At 37.1% G+C, this 21,271-nt stretch overlaps 2 protein-coding genes across 5 annotated transcripts in view; one reads left to right on the top strand and one right to left on the bottom strand.

Moving 5' to 3' along the window:
- The window catches only part of LRBA (LPS responsive beige-like anchor protein), an 891,557-nt gene that overhangs the window by 375,041 nt on the left and 495,245 nt on the right, over positions 1-21,271 (bottom strand). For all 4 annotated transcript variants that reach the window (XM_058282502.1, XM_058282620.2, XM_058282452.2 and 1 more), the window contains exons 39-40: positions 17,632-17,778; positions 14,956-15,092 (exon numbers count right to left, since the gene is read on the bottom strand). In XM_058282502.1, the coding sequence (XP_058138485.1) occupies positions 14,956-15,092; positions 17,632-17,778 (284 nt within the window). The remainder of the gene's footprint in view (positions 1-14,955; positions 15,093-17,631; positions 17,779-21,271) is intronic.
- Positions 8,804-11,559, top strand: MAB21L2 (mab-21 like 2). The gene has a single exon (XM_004469811.5). It carries the CDS (start codon positions 9,845-9,847, stop codon positions 10,922-10,924), a length of 1,080 nt encoding a protein of 359 aa, XP_004469868.1. The 5' UTR covers positions 8,804-9,844; the 3' UTR covers positions 10,925-11,559.

Below are 21,271 nucleotides of genomic sequence, written 5' to 3'. Positions count from 1 at the left end.
CTGACCTTTTAAGTTTAGGTGAATATGGACTAGCTGAACACACCATTGCCCTCAGCACCGAGCCAGGAAATCTACTGACAAGTTAAACAAAACAGAAGGTTGTAACTGTCATAATTTGCATTGCACTTTCACGCCAACAAGGGTGTTATCAGTAGGGGCAAGCCCTGGAACACACAACTCCAGCACCCTTAAGCCACGCTACTCATAAATTTTCAAGTGAAGTGAGATAAAACATAAATTCACAAATGGCAATGCATTTCTCATCTCTTACTCTTTTAGTTTGCACTTTGCAAACCCACAGTGTCCATCAACAACTCTCTCAGTGGTCACTTGGCACTCGTTTCACATAAATGAGGAACTTCCAATGAACATAACACAGAAGTAAAAATAGCTCAACTATGCTAAGATAAAAATCTATTTTGGAAAGAATTTATAGTATAGCAGACAGACTGATTGATCCATATTTAAAAACAAGAACAATTAGATTTCAATGTTATCTTTTCCTGCCTCACTTCTCTCCCCTGAAAAATATCTACAAGCTTAGCACAAATAATAAGTTATCACATAAGTGAAAGGAGGTGTTGAAATTATTTGCTACCATGCTACTCTGCTACAGCATCTTTTAAAGTTTGAGAGAAAACTAAGAACATCTGTAAAATAAAAGATGTTAACACTTTTATGCTTGTCAGATCTTCTGATGAAAACAAGTAAAAACTCTGAGAAAGTAGTATAAACTTTGCTTTCCTTAGTGACTCATGTTTTCCCTGCTTGGTCCTATCTTTTAACACAATAAAAACATGGTAAAAGCATAGTTACTTACAGCAATGTTATTTCTCTAAGGAGAAGACTGGCCATTTTTATGTTGTTGTTTTTTTAAGCTAATTGTAAACTTGAACTTTATTTGCCTTCAAGAAAAAATATTTATAGAACATCCATTCTTGATGAAAATATCAGAAACATTGGTAAACCACCATTCAACATTTTAGAAAAAAAATCACACCTGATAATCTTGTACATACTTTTAAACACATACTATTTTTCTATATATATACAAGAATGGTCTAGTATACTAGTAGAACTTCTTCCAATTCGACTTGGTTGTGTCTCACAATTGACTCCAACCCATAATTTAATATCTTTTCCTTAAGTCTAGGATACAGATTATAACAATGTGTAAGTGTATTCATTTCTAGGATTTTTTTTTCATGTTAAAAACATTCACATAGCTACCTACAGCAGCACCAAAATTCTAAACTTTTTCAAAAAGATTTATGATTTGAAATAAATTAATAAAGATATTAACACAATTTTGGTCATGTTACGGTAGAAAACCATAGGTTTTTGTATCTAGAGCATATAGAAGAGATTACTTGTCTAAACTGTTCATTTTACCAAAAAGAAAATACTGGGCACAGATAATGACTTGATCAAGGTCACCCAGATAGTTTGTAGTTGAGTCAGGAGGAAAACACAGTTCATTTTTTTTCCTACGTTAATGCTCTTTTGATACTCTCATACTGACTCCCTTTATTTTATCTGTGAAGATAAGCTACATGACAGCAACTACTCTATGTATTTTTTAAATACTTAGATTTTTAATGCTACAATTTATAGAAACTTTTGACTAATTTGCAGCAAAGAATGGACAATTTGGAAAGAGTCTGACCAGCAAACTACTGCAAGACAAACAACTATCAGAATAGAAGACCTATTTACTGATCTAATATGATGATTAACTATGCATCCGGTAGCTCTTCAGGTCCTTTTTAAGTACCTATTCTAATAACAAAGTGAAAAGGCATGTATAGTGTCTGATTCCAGCAAGCAAATCATTTGGAAACAGTCATACCCATATTTTTCACTCTACGTAAGCTGATTTATACCAACTAACCTTGATTTTGTGTACAGATAAACCCAGATAGAAATTAAGAGAATGACTCTTTAGGATCCAAACATAATAAGGGAAGATAGAAAGGGAAAATTCAGGAAAGAAACAGACTGGCAGAACTTTAATAGCCACAGGCCATAATAGTGATTTGTGTATCCTAGTTTTACTTCAGATGGTTACCTGAAACATTTCCATTCCTTAGATCATCAAACATTATTTCAATTATACTACATAGACGTCTTCTATACTTATATTGGAAACAATGACGGATTTTTTGTTGTTGTTTTTACCACTATAAAGAATCAGAGAAACTCTCTATACATCCCTTTTACTCTGATTCACAACATTTGAAGGAAGAGGTTGGATTTCCAACAATTTCATTAAAAATAACACAAAATAAAAATTTCCTGTAATCTTAGCAGAGTGATGCCAAATTACAACAACTAGTAATAATACAGAGTATTACTACTAATAATACAAGTATATTTTAAAATGAACTGATTTTTATAAATGGCTAGTTATCCCCAAGTATAGCAAAACCTATCCATACAATATGATTAACTGATAATTTTAACCATAGGGCCACAAAATGTCTCATATGACCTGAAATATATATAGAATATAATACCAAGACTTATACTTTGAACAAAGTACAACACAGTTAACCAGCAGTTTAGAACATGGAGCACATTGAATTACTACAAGTTCAAAGTTTAGACTCCAGGTGAACAAACTAACTTCAAAAGAAAAAGATTGTGCCTCACTGGCATAATCTATATTCCCAATCTCAGTCATCTGTTTCATAAATGTCTGGCAGTGATCATAAAGGGAAAGTGGAAGTGGGAATGGGGATGGCTCTAAAGGTCTAAGAAATATATTCTACACAATGTGAGTCAACAGTATTTTCTTCATAAACAAAAGATTTCACACCTCCTTTAAACCATAAAATTAACTTTCATTTTCTTTTGCATCAAATTCAATATTTACTCATCTTGATTTTCCTGTACATCTTCTGGAAGCAGTATTAAAGAACAGTAAAACATGGCTCTCTAGGTGGAAGAGATCTAAACTATAGCCCACAAATTATATAATCATTCATTAAATAGTTAAGAATTGGCTCTACTAAAAAACACCCTTTCATCTGAAGATTATAGTGAATCACAAAAACCAAAGTTAGCTGGGAGGTAAAATTTAATATTTACTTTAAACTACATTAATAAGTTCAAATTGTTAAGAAAATAAAAACACAGAGAAAAAGTGGAAGAGAGAAAGAGAGGGAGAGCAAGAGAGAGAAAGAGAGAAAGAGAAAAAGAAAGGAAGGTTTATTTGTACTAACTTTCCAAAAAAAAAACTATTTACTATATATGGAAATTTAAAAGTTCAATTGCTACAACTTAAAAATGTGTATATTTAAAATTGAAAAATCTAAATGATCTCGTGGTAAGGCCTAAAGACACATGCCAACATATGTAATACAGCAAGTTCATTGAAACACCTTCTAAAAAATACTTAGTGAATTAACTTGGATGTTTTTAACATTTCATATTCTAGCTCAATAACACAATGGTATTTACTTTTCAGTCATGTTAAAAGTTGCTTATTTCCACATTCTTGAGTTCAGGTTTCTTACCTTATCATTGTACACTCTGGTGAGATGAAATTATATATAATTTAATAAAGTACATATATACACAATTCTTATTCAATTTGGAAAAAAACTAACATACATTATACTCTCAATCTTATCATACTCAATAACACAAAAATTAGGCTTTGTGCTTAAGTAATAAAATCACCTCAGATGCACAAACATCAATAATCACATATATTACCCACAATAATCCAAATAAGTTTAAAAGGTCCACAGAAGAATGCAGGCCAAAAGTACATAAAGTCATTTTATTTTTCAGTACAGTTGATAGGCTTACTATGCATTGCTAAAACTATTGCTTTCACCTGACAATGTGATCTTAAATTCGCTATTCATATCAACAACACCTTTTTAATACAAAAAAAAGGTTACAAGGTTTTTTGTTGCTTTACAGCTACTTTGTGAGAGGGTGGGGAAAAAATTCTTTTAGCAGTAAGCTTGACCATTTAAAATTATTAAAAGCCACTAAAAATGAACTATTCAAGATAACATTCAATTATTACTTCTACATTGATTCCAGAATAAGTTTCAATAGCTTAGAAATATATTTATTCCGTGACAGTTCTGAGTTTTGCAAACTTAGATCATTTGACAGAGAATGAAATATGGTTTTACTTTGACTTTCAATACAATTTGATTCATACCATCCTGACTACTGTTGTTAAAGCTTCTTACAGATATTTCACTATAATTTCTTCAGTAAAACTTCATCAGCTAAAATACTAAAAATTGTATTTAGGTTAATTACTTTTCTCTATTTTTTATTGAAATAGTTTTTTTAAATTTAAAGAACGTAATGGTTTTATTTCCCCATTTATATTTTGACCAAAAATGAATTTTCTTAAAAATTAAACATTCTTATAAATATGTCAAGTGATTAAAAATATAAGAACAAAACATTTAGTAACTACATAGCTGTTTCAAAGTTAGTGTTTAGAGGATAATAATACAGGCAGGTAAACATGTGGTCCTTTGTTTCCAAAAAGTATAAATTCTTCAGAGTTTTTTTTCACTCAATCATCTGATTTTTTTAAATGTTTTGTGGGAAACAAAATCATATAATCTAAAATCTGCGTACTATCTTTAGTAAAGAATATTGAAATACAGTACACTATTTCTGCAGATAATAAAATAACAAATATTTTTTAAGTTTCAGTGATTTGATAAAGAAAAATATGCACCAAAGTTTAACTCAGTAAAAATGTTTCTAAGTAAATATCAGCAAAAACTAAAACAGATTAAGGACTCTGTATTCTCTGGAAATGTAAACAGAATTATAACCATCCGATGTACAGAAGCACTGACTCTAGCCAGTGCTTTTGCTTCTGAGAAACATATGAACTACTGAATTCATTTCTTCCAAATCCATACATTCTCTGAAGCAGTTCAACCTTCATCAGCAGAGCAGGAATGTATAAAATGACAGGCAAAGGGCATTAGTTTTTTCTTTTTTTCTCTCATACTAGTTTCCCTATAAATGGAAGACTGGGTTCTTTCCCAAAGCACATAAGCTGAGGCTGTTTAAGTCAATTGGTGAGGGAAGATGCAACAGAATTCTTCATACAAGAAAATACCATAATTGGATTGTTTATTTCTTTGCAAAAAAAGTTAGACAAAAACAAGTACTATATTATTGTCTTGGATTAAATTATTACAAGGTTAACATTTTGGCTTAAATGCCCATTATTCTTTAATTAGAAATATTTTCATGCCTTTATTTTTTCATCGCCAAGTTTCTGTACTCATAGACATTTCACTACATGAAGAAATCCAATCAATTAAGTTAATTTCATAAATAAAAATCAGAAATTATTTGCAATCTGACCACTTCTCTGAACTCTAAACTTTTGGAGTTCTCTGAATCCTATATTTATCAAAAAACTGGTACAGTATTGCTATCACTTGATTCATTTTTTTTAAACTGGGAAATTTTCAGACTTAAGTTTTAAACATACACATATTTTTAGCTAACTAAGAGCAGCTAAAAAATATGCCCACCTCAGTATTATCATCTATATCCTCATAAAACGTTCCTAATGTAATGATGATGAAGGTAAAATCTAGAAAAGTCTGAAGGTTATGGTATATCCACAATTTAAAACAAAAAATTCAAATCACACCCTGAATGCCCTCCTTCCCTTTCCAGGAACTATTGTAGCCAGCCCAACACCATAGCACTGGGCAGAAGCATGCTGATGTAGGCACTGCCTAAACCAAACAAACAAGATGTTTAACAGTCAAATAAAATGTCCTGCAGCCTCCCTAATGAATTTGTCAAGGACCATCAGATTTCGCTCCCCCTCCTTTGCCTCATTAACTCAAGTATGATGAGACGGATTATAACAAGAGAATACAGATCAATCGGTCTGAAGACTTCAAGTGGCTTTTAGCCTCTAGAGTTTCTTTCTCTCACTTGGTCTCCTTTAATAGAATACGGTATCTCCTGCAGAAGGGGCTGCCACTTCGTTTTTAATACACCATCAAGGAGCTGCTGATGGACTTCTATACTAACATACATAAAAGCAGAGGTGACAGGGGCTCTTCAATTACAGCCTCCTCGGATACCGTTTCCCCCTTCAATTATTCAACCAGAGGAGGATCGGATACGCAAACACGCAGCTGAAGCTGCTCTTAGAGCCAAGGCGGCCAGGGTGGGGGTGGTGGGGGTGGTGGGGGTGGGAGACGGAGACGGGAACTAGCAAGAGGGAGCATTATTTGCTGGAAGTGTTTAAGTTTATTGCTCGAATGATGTTTCTAATTAGTACCACAGCAATAAATTAAAGTCGCCTTTGTTTAACTGATTTATTATTTACTAAAGCATCTACCTTAGACAGGGTAAATTGGTAATGGATTGTTTTTAAATAAAAACATTTGTTACGTTTTTCGCCCCTCAGTCTCTGTATGTAAAAGTGGAGAAACGCGGGGACAAGAGTGCTACGAAATTCGGTCGTGCTTGACAGAAACTGTAGCAGAGGACTGGGGCGTCCCGAGAGCGGAGGCTGGAAGAACCGGCGAGCAGGGAGCGCGCCCGGCGCCTTCCCTCGGACGCCGGCCTGCGGCGCCGCGCAGGAGCCCTGGGGGTGGGCAACTGCGGGTCAGTCCGGGGCTATTTGCAGACACTCCCACGAGCACCGTGGGTCCGGCCTGCCCACGCCAGAAGCCTCAGCCGATCTCCAGCCAGAAGCGACGGAGAAGCAGCTACCTCGAAGGTCAACTAGGGAAAGCTCCGCACCCTCTAGCCCCGCCATCAGTCTCCGCCCAGTAACTGCCCTCGGGAGAGGCTGCTACGGATCCTCCCCGGCAGGTCAGACAACTTCCTGCAGCAAAGTGTCCCTCTAGTTTAGTAATACATCCTGGGGCGCAGTTGTGAGCGTGCGGGGAACCGCCGGGTTACCAACAGGGTCCGCACTTCCCACCAGCGCGAACTCTGACGGCACCGCGGCTGCTCCCCAAGCTTCAGCCGCGAATTGTTCCGGGACGCAGGCTACTTCCCTCAAGACTGCGGGAACCCACAGACTCTCCCTTTCCCTGCGGCGCTGGACAAGTTGCCTTAAGCTCTGATTCCCAGAGTTTCGAGTATGCTTACTTCCGACTGTTGTTTCAAACGTCTCGCAACTGAATACCGATCCTAAACAAATTCGACTTGATTAAAGGGGAAAAAAAGACCAACCATTTATTTCCAATGACAATGGACAGGAGACAAGGCACCGGTGGTGAGCTCTAGACTTGTAAGAAAAACCCAGAAGTATCTGACATCAAGTAAACTGGGAAGAAATTAACTCCCCGTGCAATTGATTTCAGGTTGACCTAGTATGGCTTTAAGAATTACGGCAAGTCAAGTTCTCCAGGCCAAGGCTTCCCACATATATTTCCAAAGCCGCACTCTGCAATACGAAGTCTTGGCCCAAAAGGCTTAATAGATTCTTATTCCTATCGTACAACCCAGGCCTGGAAGATAGCTCCCCATATCAAACCAAAAATAATCTCATTACCTAATGTGTTTTTAAAAGACTTAAGATGCCAGATACCTGAGTTTCAAACATAAACCCAATATTAAGCAAATAAAAAACATGTTATAACTTAAAAAAAAAAAACAAAAAACACCAAACACTAAGTACCAAAAGGTAACAATGGGTATTAGTTTGTAAGGATAATATATATATTGAAGGCACATGAAGGAATTTCATTGAAATGCCAAGGGAAACAAGCCATCTGTGTAATCAATAATAGGGTAATTATAGATATTTTGCAGTAATGAAGTATTTCAAAAGCTACAGTCAATTATGAAAATAAGATAATTTTACAAGTGACACTGTATTGCCTGAGAATATAGTCAAAATTCAGTTGGCAACATTAACATTAAAAAACTTTCACCTCAGGTTCACAGTAGTTCCAATCCATTTTATTTAGTTTAAAACAAGTTTAATGGCTTGTTTTAATGTAAAAGGATACCTTACCAAAGTCTACCCTTATATAAATTTGCACTATTTCTCATAGCTTAATTGAAGTATTTTCCCTCTACTAACTAGTGTTAGTTCTCACAGCGACAAAACAATGACATTAAAAATATCTGAATTTTAACTGTGAAAGAGTTATCAAACAAGGTGCCTAGACTATCTTTTTCAATTGCATATCGAAATCACTTCACCTTATATCCACTCCACCCCCCACTGGGGTGCAAATATACAACAATCAATCGCTCTGGCTCTTAGCAACAATGAGCGAGGAGGGGAAGGGAAGGGATAACACTTTGCAGGAGGCAAAGACCTAAAAAATGTAGGTCCTTTCCCAGACCCCACTTCTTTCTCCCATTTGCCTTTAAGCCAAAGTAATTTTTGTTAGAATTTGCACATCTTCCTTCACAATGTTGACATATTTTTTTTAAGTGGACCTTTCTCAACCACTGCTCCTCTCCCTCTCATTATTCCAGCCATCTCCAGTAGAGCCCTTCTATATAGTCTTTCTCTTTCTCTTCCTTGCAACTGATAGGATAAAGAAGAGTAGGCTGTAAAATGTGTGAGCGCATTTGGCTTGTACTATCTCCTCCCATTTTCTTACTTCTCTCTTTACCCCCTTTCTTTATCGTGTGCAGCGGTGGCTGCTACCGTCCGCAAAGCATGCCTGGTCTTCCCTCTCGGATTGGCTAAAGCACTGACAGCTCAGAGAGCGATTGTAGGAACTGAAGCTCCACCCCCCTCATGATAACCCTGGGACCATTCATAAACTAAATAACTCCTGGAAACAGCGAGGCAGAGAAAGAGAGAGAGAGCGGGCAAGAGAGCGAGAAAGAGAGGGAGGGAAAGGGAGAGGGAGAGAGAAATTGAAGGGGAGGGAGAGAAACGTCGGAGAGGAGGAGGGAAAGAAGACTCAGAAAGTGGAATCTATACAAGCATCCTAAAGGGGGAGGAGAAGAAAAACCCTGAATAGTTATAACTACACCCCAGATGCAACGCAAGCAACGACTTCGTCACACTAAAGTAGATTCTGTGGGGACCAAAATTATAAATTACAAAGCAGAAATGAATATCAAACAACTTCCAGCGGTTTGTACCTAGGTAAAGACAAGAAGAACCCACTACGAACCAACCAACCCAGGCTAGACAACGCCTCCAGTAGAAAAGGGGAACCGCGACACCACCACTCCGGGAGAAAGACTAGACAACACCCTGACAGCGTGGAGCGCCTCAAACCCCCGAGTGCGCCGCGGACTGAGTAGCACTTCGCTGCTCTCTGGACATTAATTACATCCTTCACCTTTCATTTGGGGGAGGGTGAGGAGGAAGGCATTCACCAATACTAAGTGAAGAAGTCCTGCCAGTGTGAGAGAGAAGTTTAAGAATGAAACACTGAATGTCTCGCTTTTATTTTTAAATTTACTTTGGCACTTGATCCAATTTCCAGGTTTCTGAGCAATCTCTTCCACTGGCTGCAGAGTTCCGAGCCTAACACCTTGGTAACCTGAATTTTTCTCTTTCATTTTATACCCTTCATCTTTCGCACACAATCATCTTTATTTTACATACCAAGAGAAAACAAAAAGTTCCAAGGCACTTTTATTTTTCAAAGATTACCACGTTTTTTCTTATTTTCTGGAAAAGAAAAAAAGGTTTTGAAAAGGGGAAAAGAGAGAGAGGGCCGGTAATAGTACCAGCCGGTCACCCCGGGTGGAAAACGAGAGTGAAAGTGGGGCTTAGGGGGAGCGCACCGCCTCTTTTGCAAGCCGCAGGGCCACCACCAGTGCGTGAGCCTTGGATCCCTCAACGTACTGCGAGACGCCGGTGTACAGCCCGGACCTGTGCCCCAACATGATCGCCGCTCAGGCCAAGCTGGTTTACCAGCTCAATAAATACTACACCGAGCGCTGCCAGGCGCGGAAGGCGGCCATCGCCAAGACCATCCGAGAAGTCTGTAAAGTGGTCTCGGACGTGCTAAAAGAAGTCGAAGTGCAGGAGCCTCGTTTCATCAGCTCCCTGAGCGAGATCGATGCCCGCTACGAAGGGCTGGAGGTCATCTCGCCCACCGAATTCGAAGTGGTGCTCTACCTAAACCAGATGGGCGTCTTCAACTTCGTGGACGACGGCTCGCTGCCCGGCTGTGCGGTGCTCAAACTGAGCGATGGGCGCAAGCGGAGCATGTCTCTGTGGGTCGAGTTCATCACGGCGTCCGGCTACCTCTCAGCGCGCAAGATCCGCTCGCGTTTCCAGACGCTGGTGGCCCAGGCAGTGGACAAGTGCAGTTACAGGGATGTGGTTAAGATGATCGCCGATACCAGCGAGGTCAAGTTGCGAATCCGGGAGCGCTACGTGGTGCAAATCACTCCCGCGTTCAAGTGCACGGGGATCTGGCCTCGCAGCGCGGCTCAGTGGCCTATGCCCCACATCCCCTGGCCCGGCCCCAATCGGGTGGCGGAGGTCAAGGCCGAAGGGTTCAACTTGCTCTCCAAGGAGTGCTACTCGCTGACGGGCAAGCAAAGCTCGGCGGAGAGCGACGCCTGGGTGCTCCAGTTCGGAGAGGCGGAGAACCGCCTGCTGATGGGCGGCTGCCGGAACAAGTGTCTCTCGGTGCTGAAGACGCTGCGGGACCGCCACCTGGAGCTGCCTGGCCAGCCGCTCAACAACTACCACATGAAGACGCTGCTGCTGTACGAGTGCGAGAAACACCCTCGGGAAACGGACTGGGACGAGGCGTGCCTCGGCGACCGGCTCAACGGCATCTTGCTGCAGCTCATCTCCTGCCTGCAGTGCCGCCGCTGCCCTCACTACTTTCTGCCCAACCTCGACCTCTTCCAGGGCAAGCCCCATTCGGCCCTGGAGAGCGCTGCCAAGCAGACCTGGAGGTTGGCCAGGGAGATTCTCACCAATCCCAAAAGTCTGGACAAACTATAGGTGCTGGGACTGCTTGAAAAGCGACAGAAACGCGCGCGCTCCCTCAGACACACAGCACGCAACTCAGCGAAAAAGAGCGGAAAGTCCGGCACAAACTTTTATTTAAACCACCTGAAAGAAACAGGAACCGGGCAGAAGAGCTTCGTGAGCAAACAGAAAGGACAAACCAACTAACTATGCCAAAAAAAAATCATATTCTTGCACAAAAGTGATCGTTTTCTTCCAAACAATGTGAATTTAAAAGGTCACACAAAAGAAGCAATCGGGCTTTGCCACCACAAAATGAAACCCAAGGTACATTTTCAAATCAATGTATAGTAAGTGGCTTTTCTCCCTTTTCCTTCTTTTTCCCATCCCTTTTTGTCTTTCTCCCCCTCCCCCGTCCCTCTCTCTGTCCCTCTCCCTCTCTCTTTTCTCTCTCTGGCTTCATTTTTGTTTTTGGTTGCCTGAATGTTGTCACCAAGTGAAAAAAAATTATTTAACTATATGTAAAATTTCTCTTTTAAAAAAAGTTTTACTGATGTTAAATGTATCTCAGTGCCAATGTCAGACTGTGCCCCTCCCTCTCTTGCACCTCTATCCTCACCCTAAGCAGTCTTGTTGAAAACAGTAATAAAAATATTACTTTAACTTTACATTGACTGTTTTGTGCATTGTTCTTAAATGAAGGCAGGTGAGATCACAGGGCTATAATTTACAATGTAGAGATGTGAACTTGAGGAACTAAATGCAAAAAGAACCTTCCATTTGAACTCTGATTTGAAAAATTTACAAAGACAAGCATATTCTGTAGTTTTAACTATACAAGTTCCCATAAAATTCTTAGGAGAGAAAATATTAATTTTACCCACGATAATATATATTTGTTCTGTAAATTTTAAGATTAAAAGTGATATCTCTTTTCACACTTGCAAAAAAGAAAATGGTATGGAAGATTGGATTTTTAATCCTAATTTTTGAAAAAGATAAACTATTTCACATTAAAAATGAAAAAATTTGCTTTGTTATGCCATAATTTTTTAAAATTTCAATCTGTTTGAAATGAAGAGGAAATATTTATGGATCTTTCCTAAATATTTAATTTAGTCAGTGGATAATTTTCCTTCAACCAGTTGTCCTCTTTAAGCTTTGAATATTAAAAACTTAATTAAGTCAACCACACCAAAAAGGGAGTAAAATGGTTACAGCAAACTCTTCCCTCCCCCCAATGGTGACAATATGACCAATCTAGATTTTTTAATGACTTCACTTTTAAAATGGCTTTTATAAATCCTATAACTATGATCATTTTATCACATTTCCAGGATTCTTTTTGAAGCTGCTGAAGGTCGTTTAAACAAAAATAGTTCTGATGCAATTTTTATAACCAAAGAAAAACTACTGTTCTAAGAATTTACAAATAACATTACTTCACTTTCTGCTTCACTGAGATGACAAACTGATGCACTCATCAACTTTAACAAATGTTTCTTTCTAATGCAAACAAATAACTAATTAGATAATAAAATAATTAGTAAAACTGAAAGCATCCCAAAGAAATCATTTTTCTTCCTTATATTAGAGGTAACTACATATTCCATTAGATATGCTAACAATGAGGCACAGGTATAGAGTATATGTCAGATGTTACCCTTTAATATTTAAAACGTATTCTTTGATTTTAGCCAAGTTTTTAATTTACAGAGAAAATTCTTGAATCTCTCAGGAGGTATAGAGAAAATGCACTGAAAAGCAATTTTAAAAATCAGAGGAAGATGTTTGATAGGGGTGGAGGCTAAACAGAGAGATGAGATGCAGGGTATCAGAGATGGTTAAAAAATAAGGAAGGTACTCAGGGCTCTGAAACCTAGTTCACTAGACAAAACAGGCTTAAATTGTAAGACTTCTATTCCCTGGTACAAATAGTTCTGTGGTAGAAACAGAAACTACTACATTATCAGTTCTAAAATCACCTCTATTTTTTTCAAACTATTATTACTTACCTACTTTCTGGTCTCTTGTCTTGTAGACGTAGAACAAACTCACTAAAATACTAAATGGTTTAGACAAATATACTAATTTTTTTTAAATTACTAAAACAAATGTATTCTCTGTGGGAAATGTTCTGATTTTTAAGAACATTTTTAAAGCAATCAATAGGTACATTTATGAAGAAATTAATTAAGAGTAGAATGTTCAGTTTAAAAGAAAAAAAATATCCTTGACCCTTTTTTTTTCACTCACAAAAGTATTTAGAGCATGACTCACATTTCCCTCCAACTACCTCAGAAAAACATAGTTGTCTTGACAATGGTAATAAAGAGAAAGAAAAGTCCCCCAAATTCACTATCCTTTCTTCTTATTTACGATAATGCAGATATCAGTGACAAAGAAAAACACTGCAGCAACAAAAATTTCCCCATTTATAAAATACCTAAAGCACCAATGTCTATACAAAATCAAAACTCCTTCTAATAATTAGCTGAAATTTTTAAAATAAATATAAATTAGCAGGAATTTTGATTTCTGGAATGTTAGGCATGTTGTAATGGTACAAGACAGCTTCTGAATTAGGCTAAAAGATCTCATATTTCACAACAACATGGAAAAAAATTAATTTAATGATGCTGACAGAATAAGATCAGAGTGAAATAAAAATTATAACTTCCTCTAAAGGAACAAGTAACTTCAAAGAACCTAATCTTGAAGATTGGCAGAGGTTCTAATTTGGAAAACAATTCATTAAAGACACCTGTAAATTAACTCAGATTTTAGATATGCCACATGTGTCCAAAAACATAATAGAATATTCTGAATTAAATCTCAGCTTCACTTAAGCTGACAAACTATGGAAGTTTAAGTGAGTTTGGTTGCTTTTCTTTCCTTAAGAAATTAAAATACATTTTCAGACATTTCTGCCATGTAACAAAGCAGAAAAATTTTCTAGCTGATATAAATAATTTCAGGTTTAATGTAAAGTATTCCCTACAATGGACTAGATGAATTATCAAGTTCAAAACAATAATTCCATCATAGCCTTCCTGTCACGCTATCAAATCCTATTTTAATAAAGACAACAATATTGAAACAAAGTGCTAGAAACATGCAATAGATATGATTTGTTTGTAAAGTTTTTAATAAAATTATTAGTTTTATCAAGATCTACTTTCACATACCTCTTACCATTAAGATTTAATAATTTACATATGATTACAAAACCAGGTAACTGCCTACCCTCCTACCAATAAATTCATAATACATACATATATATATATCAGCCTGTAAAAGAGATTGTTCCATTTTTTAAAAACAATTTCTTCTACTGCAGATCTCTTTTGCTCTTTTTAAAGAGACTGTTTACTCCCAGAAAAATTCTATCATTCATTCACACGAAATAATCCTAATTTGGCTCTGCCACAAACATCTCTTAGTACAAATAAAGTTCCTAGGGTCTGAAAAGTAAACAGAAATACATTTTAAAGGGGAAATTACATTTTTATTTAAGAACAGAAAACGATGCAGTGTCTTGTAAAATCTACTATAGGTAATGGGAAACAGGTATCTCACACAAGCACACACACACAATGCGTGCATGCACAACAGTGTAGTAAGTCATGGAGACAAAGCAAGGAGAGTGATATATTGGTATTATATCTAGAAAACATAAAGGCTAAACAAAATAATTCCACTCTCAATCACACAGAATTTTGTAGCTTCATTCATTCTGGACCCTTTGAGGCAAAATATATTTATGGACAATATCCCCTGGGATTCCCACCCTTACACCCCACCCTGAATGAGCTAATGATAAATGCAATTAGATGGAAATTGTTTTTGAATCTAAATGAACTTCAGTAATCTAACTAGCTAATAAGAGAATCATAAGCTAAAAAAACATAGCTGCCTTTTGCATATAAGCAGAGGTAATTCAGCAAGAAATTCAAACAAAATCTGCCAGATTTTACCACTGCCAATCAACCAATGGTAGCCCATCATCATCTGTCATAAGAAAAAAAATTCTATAAAAATGAAATCCCCTCCTCATCTCTCACCTTGGGGTCGATTTTCTTAAAGTTAAGATCCTCTTCATCCACCTCAAAATAGAGTTCGGAGGAGGTGACAGAAAGAGTGCCCTTTACTACAACAGAAGGAGCCACAAGCTGAGCTGGTGTGCTCAGGCTAACAGGACCTGTCAAAGGGAAAAGGCAAGCTGTACAAGTTGGAGTGACTTTTTTTTCCCCAAAAATCAAATAGATTCAACCAGAAACTTAATTTTTAAAAATTCTCACCTCTAATATCAAGTCGCCTTGTACACTTAAATGATTCTATCCAATTCCTTCTACACTTAGATATTCTGTCCACCCCAAATCTTCCTCAGAAAATATAAGGTTAGGATTCTCATACTAGGAGATTCAAAACAGGCAGTTAATGATCACAGTAAACTGGGATGTAATTATTTTACAGGGAGTCTGCAAAGCTTTGGTGCTAGCCAGTCTCTCTCTTTCTCTCTCTCTCTCTAGATAAGAAGGTGGTTTTGCCTAAATAAGTACATCCACATTCCATTTAGAAAACAAGCCTCAGGCTATCAAACAACATGGAACAACCACCAGGAGCAAGGAAGCCTCAATGGGCTTCCAAGGCCAGAGGTTAGCTTTAGAGTTTGGCTGAGGCATGCCTACAAAAAGAGCACTAGCTTATTGGTGAGATGGGAAATGTTAAACCGTATTCTCTGATAAAGATTTTGTGCCAGGCTGACATAAAACCTTTTCCATAATAACTTTACCCCATGAAAGACTGGTAAAAATACTTCTTTTCTAAGGCTTCCTTTCCACTGTTAAATATTGTTCAGTGCTTCCAAATCTAATATTAGTGTAGTTCAGGGACTCTGGGAGTAAACAGCTGGAGGGTGGGTTTCCAAGTGAATGAATTTTTATTGGAATAATCAAATCTCCACAGGGCTTATCAAAGAGACAAATCAGACTGCTACCGAAAACAACAGATCCACTACAGCTAGAACAACATAAAGTGTATTAGCTCTAAACCTAAAATAAGGACTAAAACTAATAATTATATATTTATGTAGAGCCAGATACAGTTAAAAATTTGAAATCATGTCAATTCCTCATTGTACATATCAAATATGGGAAGAAAACAGCAAAAAAGAAGATTGGCACTTACAGTCAAAATTAATATAGTGCCTATAAAAAAAGGTGCACCTATTCAGGTAATCAATGGGTGAATAAGTGTTTCAAAATTCAGATGAATTGACATTTCCATCGATTGTTAGAAGGGTGATGGTCCTTAATCTCACATCAATCTTAATGTGTGCCAGCAGGACAATAGAAGGGATGCTCTGCAGAGATCAGAGCAGGCTTTGCCCTCTATTCCCTATGTACAAATACATTGTGTTTGCAGATGGGCAGCAGATAGCTGTAGAACAACCATGATTTCCCAAAGCTCATCCCTATAAATGGATGAAATAAGCAGCTATGTGTTCTTTTGCTGTCTCCCTTTGCCCTCTGTACATTAGCATGTAATCTTGAGAAGAAATAACATTTTTTCAATCACTCTCAGACATTCAATTATAGGGTAAGCAGACAGCTGCAGAAGCTAGGGCAACCTAGGTCCTACAGAAGACCCCTGACAATTTCCACTTCATTTCTAACCCACACCACTTTATTAGTGTGGATTACTTCCTAATCCTATTTTCACTGTCAAGATTATATAATTAAACTCCCCTTTCACCTCTATTACTGTATGAATGTATTACTAGTAGCAGGAATAGAAACAAAATAAAGGAGAAAATGGGTATGGATTTTGGGGAAAAGACTAGAGAATAGCAGTTCTAACTTACCCTCTACTTCCACTGCAAATCTCTTAACAGTATGCTCCAATTAATTTCAGTTGACTTTACAGATAGGTTTACAGTCAAAAGAAAAGATTTATCTTCTCTTTTTGCTTTCCATGATTAAGTTGCATAGTATCACGGGTTGCAAATGCGTCATCAAATAAAAGATTTCTAATGTTTTTTTCTCTTAAATTAAAATATCAAAATGGAAGATTATGTAATTTTTTACCTATAGAAATTATTATAGGATTTTTCAGACTTTCCTCTTAGAGGGATAGAGCTATAGGCATTAAAGAAAAAAATCTAATAAATGACTAAAATTTCAGGCTAAACAAGAGAATTTTTCCCATAAGGGAAGTAAAACTGAGAAATTACACAGTGCAAATCAAAATTCCTACATCAAATAAAATATGTGAATCCTCTGAAAAGCCACAGCATTCTTGAAATTGATTTTTTCAGAGTTAAATATACATGCAGCATGTTCACTAAGACATGTATTTCAAAGCAAAGAGCTCATCTGCCTCCAAGCTTTATTTACAAAACAACTGGAAGATATTTTACTTACAGCCCTCAGTTAACAGATATTAGATAACCCCATGGGATGGGTAAGCAATTTTGTTTCACTGTGCTTTTAAACTTTTTCCCCCTTTTCAATAAAAATTAACCATAAAAAAGAATGGAAGGTAAAGAGATTGAATAGAATACAAAAATAATGGGAAACTGTAGCAGGTAAGGGCAAAACTATTTTGAAAATAATCATTAATTAATGTAATTGTGGGTCTAAGCCTGTGAGCCCTAGTGGTTACAGTTGAAAAAGTATGTAATTAGATGTTTATTGGCCTAGAACTAGATAAAATATCTGCACAACCAGTGAATTTACCAGTGAGATTCTCTAAATCTTTCTCATCCACGGATGACAGGGTATCATCGTCGCCTTCCAGGAGGATCTCGTTTTCTGAGTTTTGATTTCCTAAAGCCTGACTCTTGATGGACTGTTTCCCTTTAGCAAGGATATCTTCATCCGCAGCTGAAATGAAAAGGAAACAAAGCCGTCCGTCAGCTCTGAGAAGAGCAGTTTGGTGGAGGGGCAGGGGCCTGAAGTAAGGTGACCTAAAAATGGTCAATCGTTTATGCACAGAGAACTGTCCACAGTGGGGAATGAGATTGGGATGGGGTACATGCTCATTCCGACAAACTCGATTCCCCAAGCCTGGTCTAATGTTACCCTGTACAAGCACCCTAATCCCATTAAATCTGACCTCTGCACAGCTCACAGAACCATTTATTTACTTATAGTTAGGGCAGGAGAGATTCAAATGCATCACTTTTGGGGGAAATTAGTAAGAAATCAGAACCTGGTTTTGGAAACAATATCCACTTAACACTAAAAAATAAGAAAGACGGATTCATTCTCTTGAATAATATTATACCAACAAATATTTTGAAAGGGTTGGGGACTGTCTGTGGAAGAGAATCCAGAAGTAGGAAGGGTCGAGGCTGAGAGCAAATCATAGCCAATGAGGATTTAGGCCCAGATACTGAAGCCCTATCTAACAGCAATAAAGCTACAGGGGCTCTTAGAAGCTGCATTCTCTTCCCCTTTACTCTACCCTCCCACCTTCCTTCACATTACCCTCCCCCACATCTTCACCACCAACAATCCCCTTGGCTCTTAAACAAATATCTAAGAGCAATGCAGTGTGGAAACTACCCGAGGCTCAAACGTTACCTCCTCCTAGTGTTTAAACTAAAGGGCTAAGGCACCCCGGGGGCAAACATAACAGAAAGACTAGGAAGGGAGCTATCTGGGCCAAGGGCCTTATTCCGCCTTAACTGGAGCAGCCTGTGGCGAGCAGCAGCACTGGACGCTCAAACACCGTGACAAGGCAGCTACTGCCAGAGGAAGGAGGGAAGGGAACACCAAATCTAGGGAATGAAAGGGAAGCTCTGTGGAGCACCTTCAGCCAACAATGCAACCAATAGGGGAGCAGAGGTACAGCTGAAAAGACAAAACACTGAAATTCAAAATTCTGACTTCCAAACCCCACATCCCTCCAGGTTGATTACCATTGCTTTGAGCTGTTTTCTCAAGGAAAGCTTTACTAACACCTGAAGTGTGATTTTTAAAAGCTCCCTTTCATACATGTGTGTATCTTTTCCTAACCTTATTTTCTAAAAGAAGTTTAGAGTATTCGTACACTTCTGACATTCCATGTTTCCAGCTAAGAAAATCCTTGAGATAAATAAAGCACCTGATCTGCCCAGGCGGCAGCTATTGATATGGAAATCCGATGGCTAGGCTTTTTGCTCCACTGCAGTTTCTGCACCAATATAAGGCCCAGCACCCAGAAGGGAGAAAGCAGTCAGTCTGTATGTAGCAACACTATTAATGTTTATCTACACAATTTACTCTAAATAAACAAACTGCCTGCATGTTACCTGGTTGGCCTGGCAAATCAAAGCTTCTTTGGATTTAGTAGTTATGGTCGTTGATAATATTAAAGGTAAAACTCTATTTTTGTCATATTTGTTGCAAATTCACCATATACAGCACTTATGTATACTACTTATGGCATTACTTAAAAGAATACAGGGGCATTCTATTAAACAAGGAAGCCATGGGAAGAAGCTTTCTATACTTTGAATATCTTCTATGGATAAATAAAATCTTAATTTGTTTAATACCTGTATAAAGCATAGTACTACATCTATATGAAGGTCTCAATAAACAATTGAAAAAATACTTTATCTAATCAAAATGACTATTTTTTTTTTAATCTACAAAGGAATATAATTAACCACTAATTTTTAAGAAAATAGCAGTATATATTTTTATATTATTCTCTTTATTTCCAGATTTACAATTCCTTCTTCAAATGACTAATAATAATAGTAAGAGCTAACATTTCACAGCAGTTACCATGTGCCAGGGAGTGCTCAAAGCACTTCACGTATTTTAACTCATTTAATTCTCACACTCTACTAATTCCTCATTGCCAGATGAATAAACAGGCTCAGAGAGGTTATGTAACTTGCTCAAGGTAACACAGCTAGTGAATAGAAGTCAACCTAGGCAATGTGGTGCCAAAATCTACCATGCCATACTAGCAAAAGAAAGAAAACTAAAATAACTACTATATATATGAATGCATATGTGATTTACTAATTAGTGTGCCAATTATTATGTTTCCCATTGTGTATTTTAAAAGGTTAAATGAGAATCATAATAAACATGTAAAGGATAAAAACATTCATTTTCAAATCTAAATTTGATAAGATATGTCAAACACATCAGAAACATCTAACTTTAACACCATGCTCTCTACTGTCTCTGATTATTGCCATACATGTCCTGAAGTACCAAAAGCTTATGGGGGGGAGGGGAAAATAGAAAGAGGTTACCTTAATCTGCAAACATTTACCAAAAAAAGAAAGAGACCCCCATGGCAATATACAACGTCTCAGTAGATAAATTCACATCCATTTTAAATGACCACCTAAATGTAATTTAAGTTATTCTTTCCAACTGGAATTTAAACGATTTAAAATACATCCTCATCAAGCTGACCCTTATATAAAAACAATAACTTTTGAATGGAATAAAATTTTATTCAGAATTTTTAAGTACTATAGGTGTACTGTATGCATACAAACACCTTCTTTAATTTACTTAATTACTTATTTTTACAAGCTCAGATTCTGGAATTGTTCAACCTCAACTGAAAAACCCCTTGTCATGGAAAATATGCAGCTTACTGATATTTAGAATGGTTTTCCTGTAATTAACTCCCCCTTGAGGATTTTAAGTTAGCAGCAGTAAAATTACCAACAGTACTCTAATACACACCACATGCGCTGGTGTTCAATTCTCAGTGGTCTAATAGCTTTCTGCTAAAGAACTTTTTTTTTTTTTTCAAAATTAGAACAAAACTGTCCCAAGCATAAAATAAAAAGATAATTATCATGTTTATGTGCTCTGGGAAAAGTATATATTTAACTTTCCTTTGCCTGATAATCAAACATTATAAACAAATTTGGGTATCTATTTTGGTATCTTCTCTGAGTATAATCTATAATAGTCTACATGTTTAATTGGATGAAGTCAGAAAATATTTTTGATTCAATTTTAAAGCATGACTCAGATATTTTCTGACTAATAAAGTTGTTACTATAAATGATAATTTTTTAGATTTTAACAGTGATATAAAAAACATGGTCTTACCTTTTTTTCTGGTTTAATATTTATCCCAACTTAATAACTGAACTTAAAGTGCAACATAAAATTGGAGGAATTCATCAAAAATGCTTTCATTGGTCACTAAAGCTAAGAGGGCTCAGAAAGAGGCTGGCCCTTAAAATGTGCATTTAAAGTTCTTTGGCCAGCTCTGGGCATGAGTTGATTTATCTACCCAACACAGGCTAGGTAAGTAAAATCACAACAGAAAAAAAATAACATAGAAAACCTGTTCTACCAATGACATATAAATCCCCTTTTAACTGTCCACTGAGGCAGTAAACTG

Source organism: Dasypus novemcinctus, chromosome 1, assembly GCF_030445035.2.
Source record: "Dasypus novemcinctus isolate mDasNov1 chromosome 1, mDasNov1.1.hap2, whole genome shotgun sequence".
NCBI lineage: Eukaryota > Metazoa > Chordata > Mammalia > Cingulata > Dasypodidae > Dasypus > Dasypus novemcinctus.
Note: the sequence above shows the minus strand (reverse complement) of the source record. Positions and strands in the feature narration are given on the sequence as shown.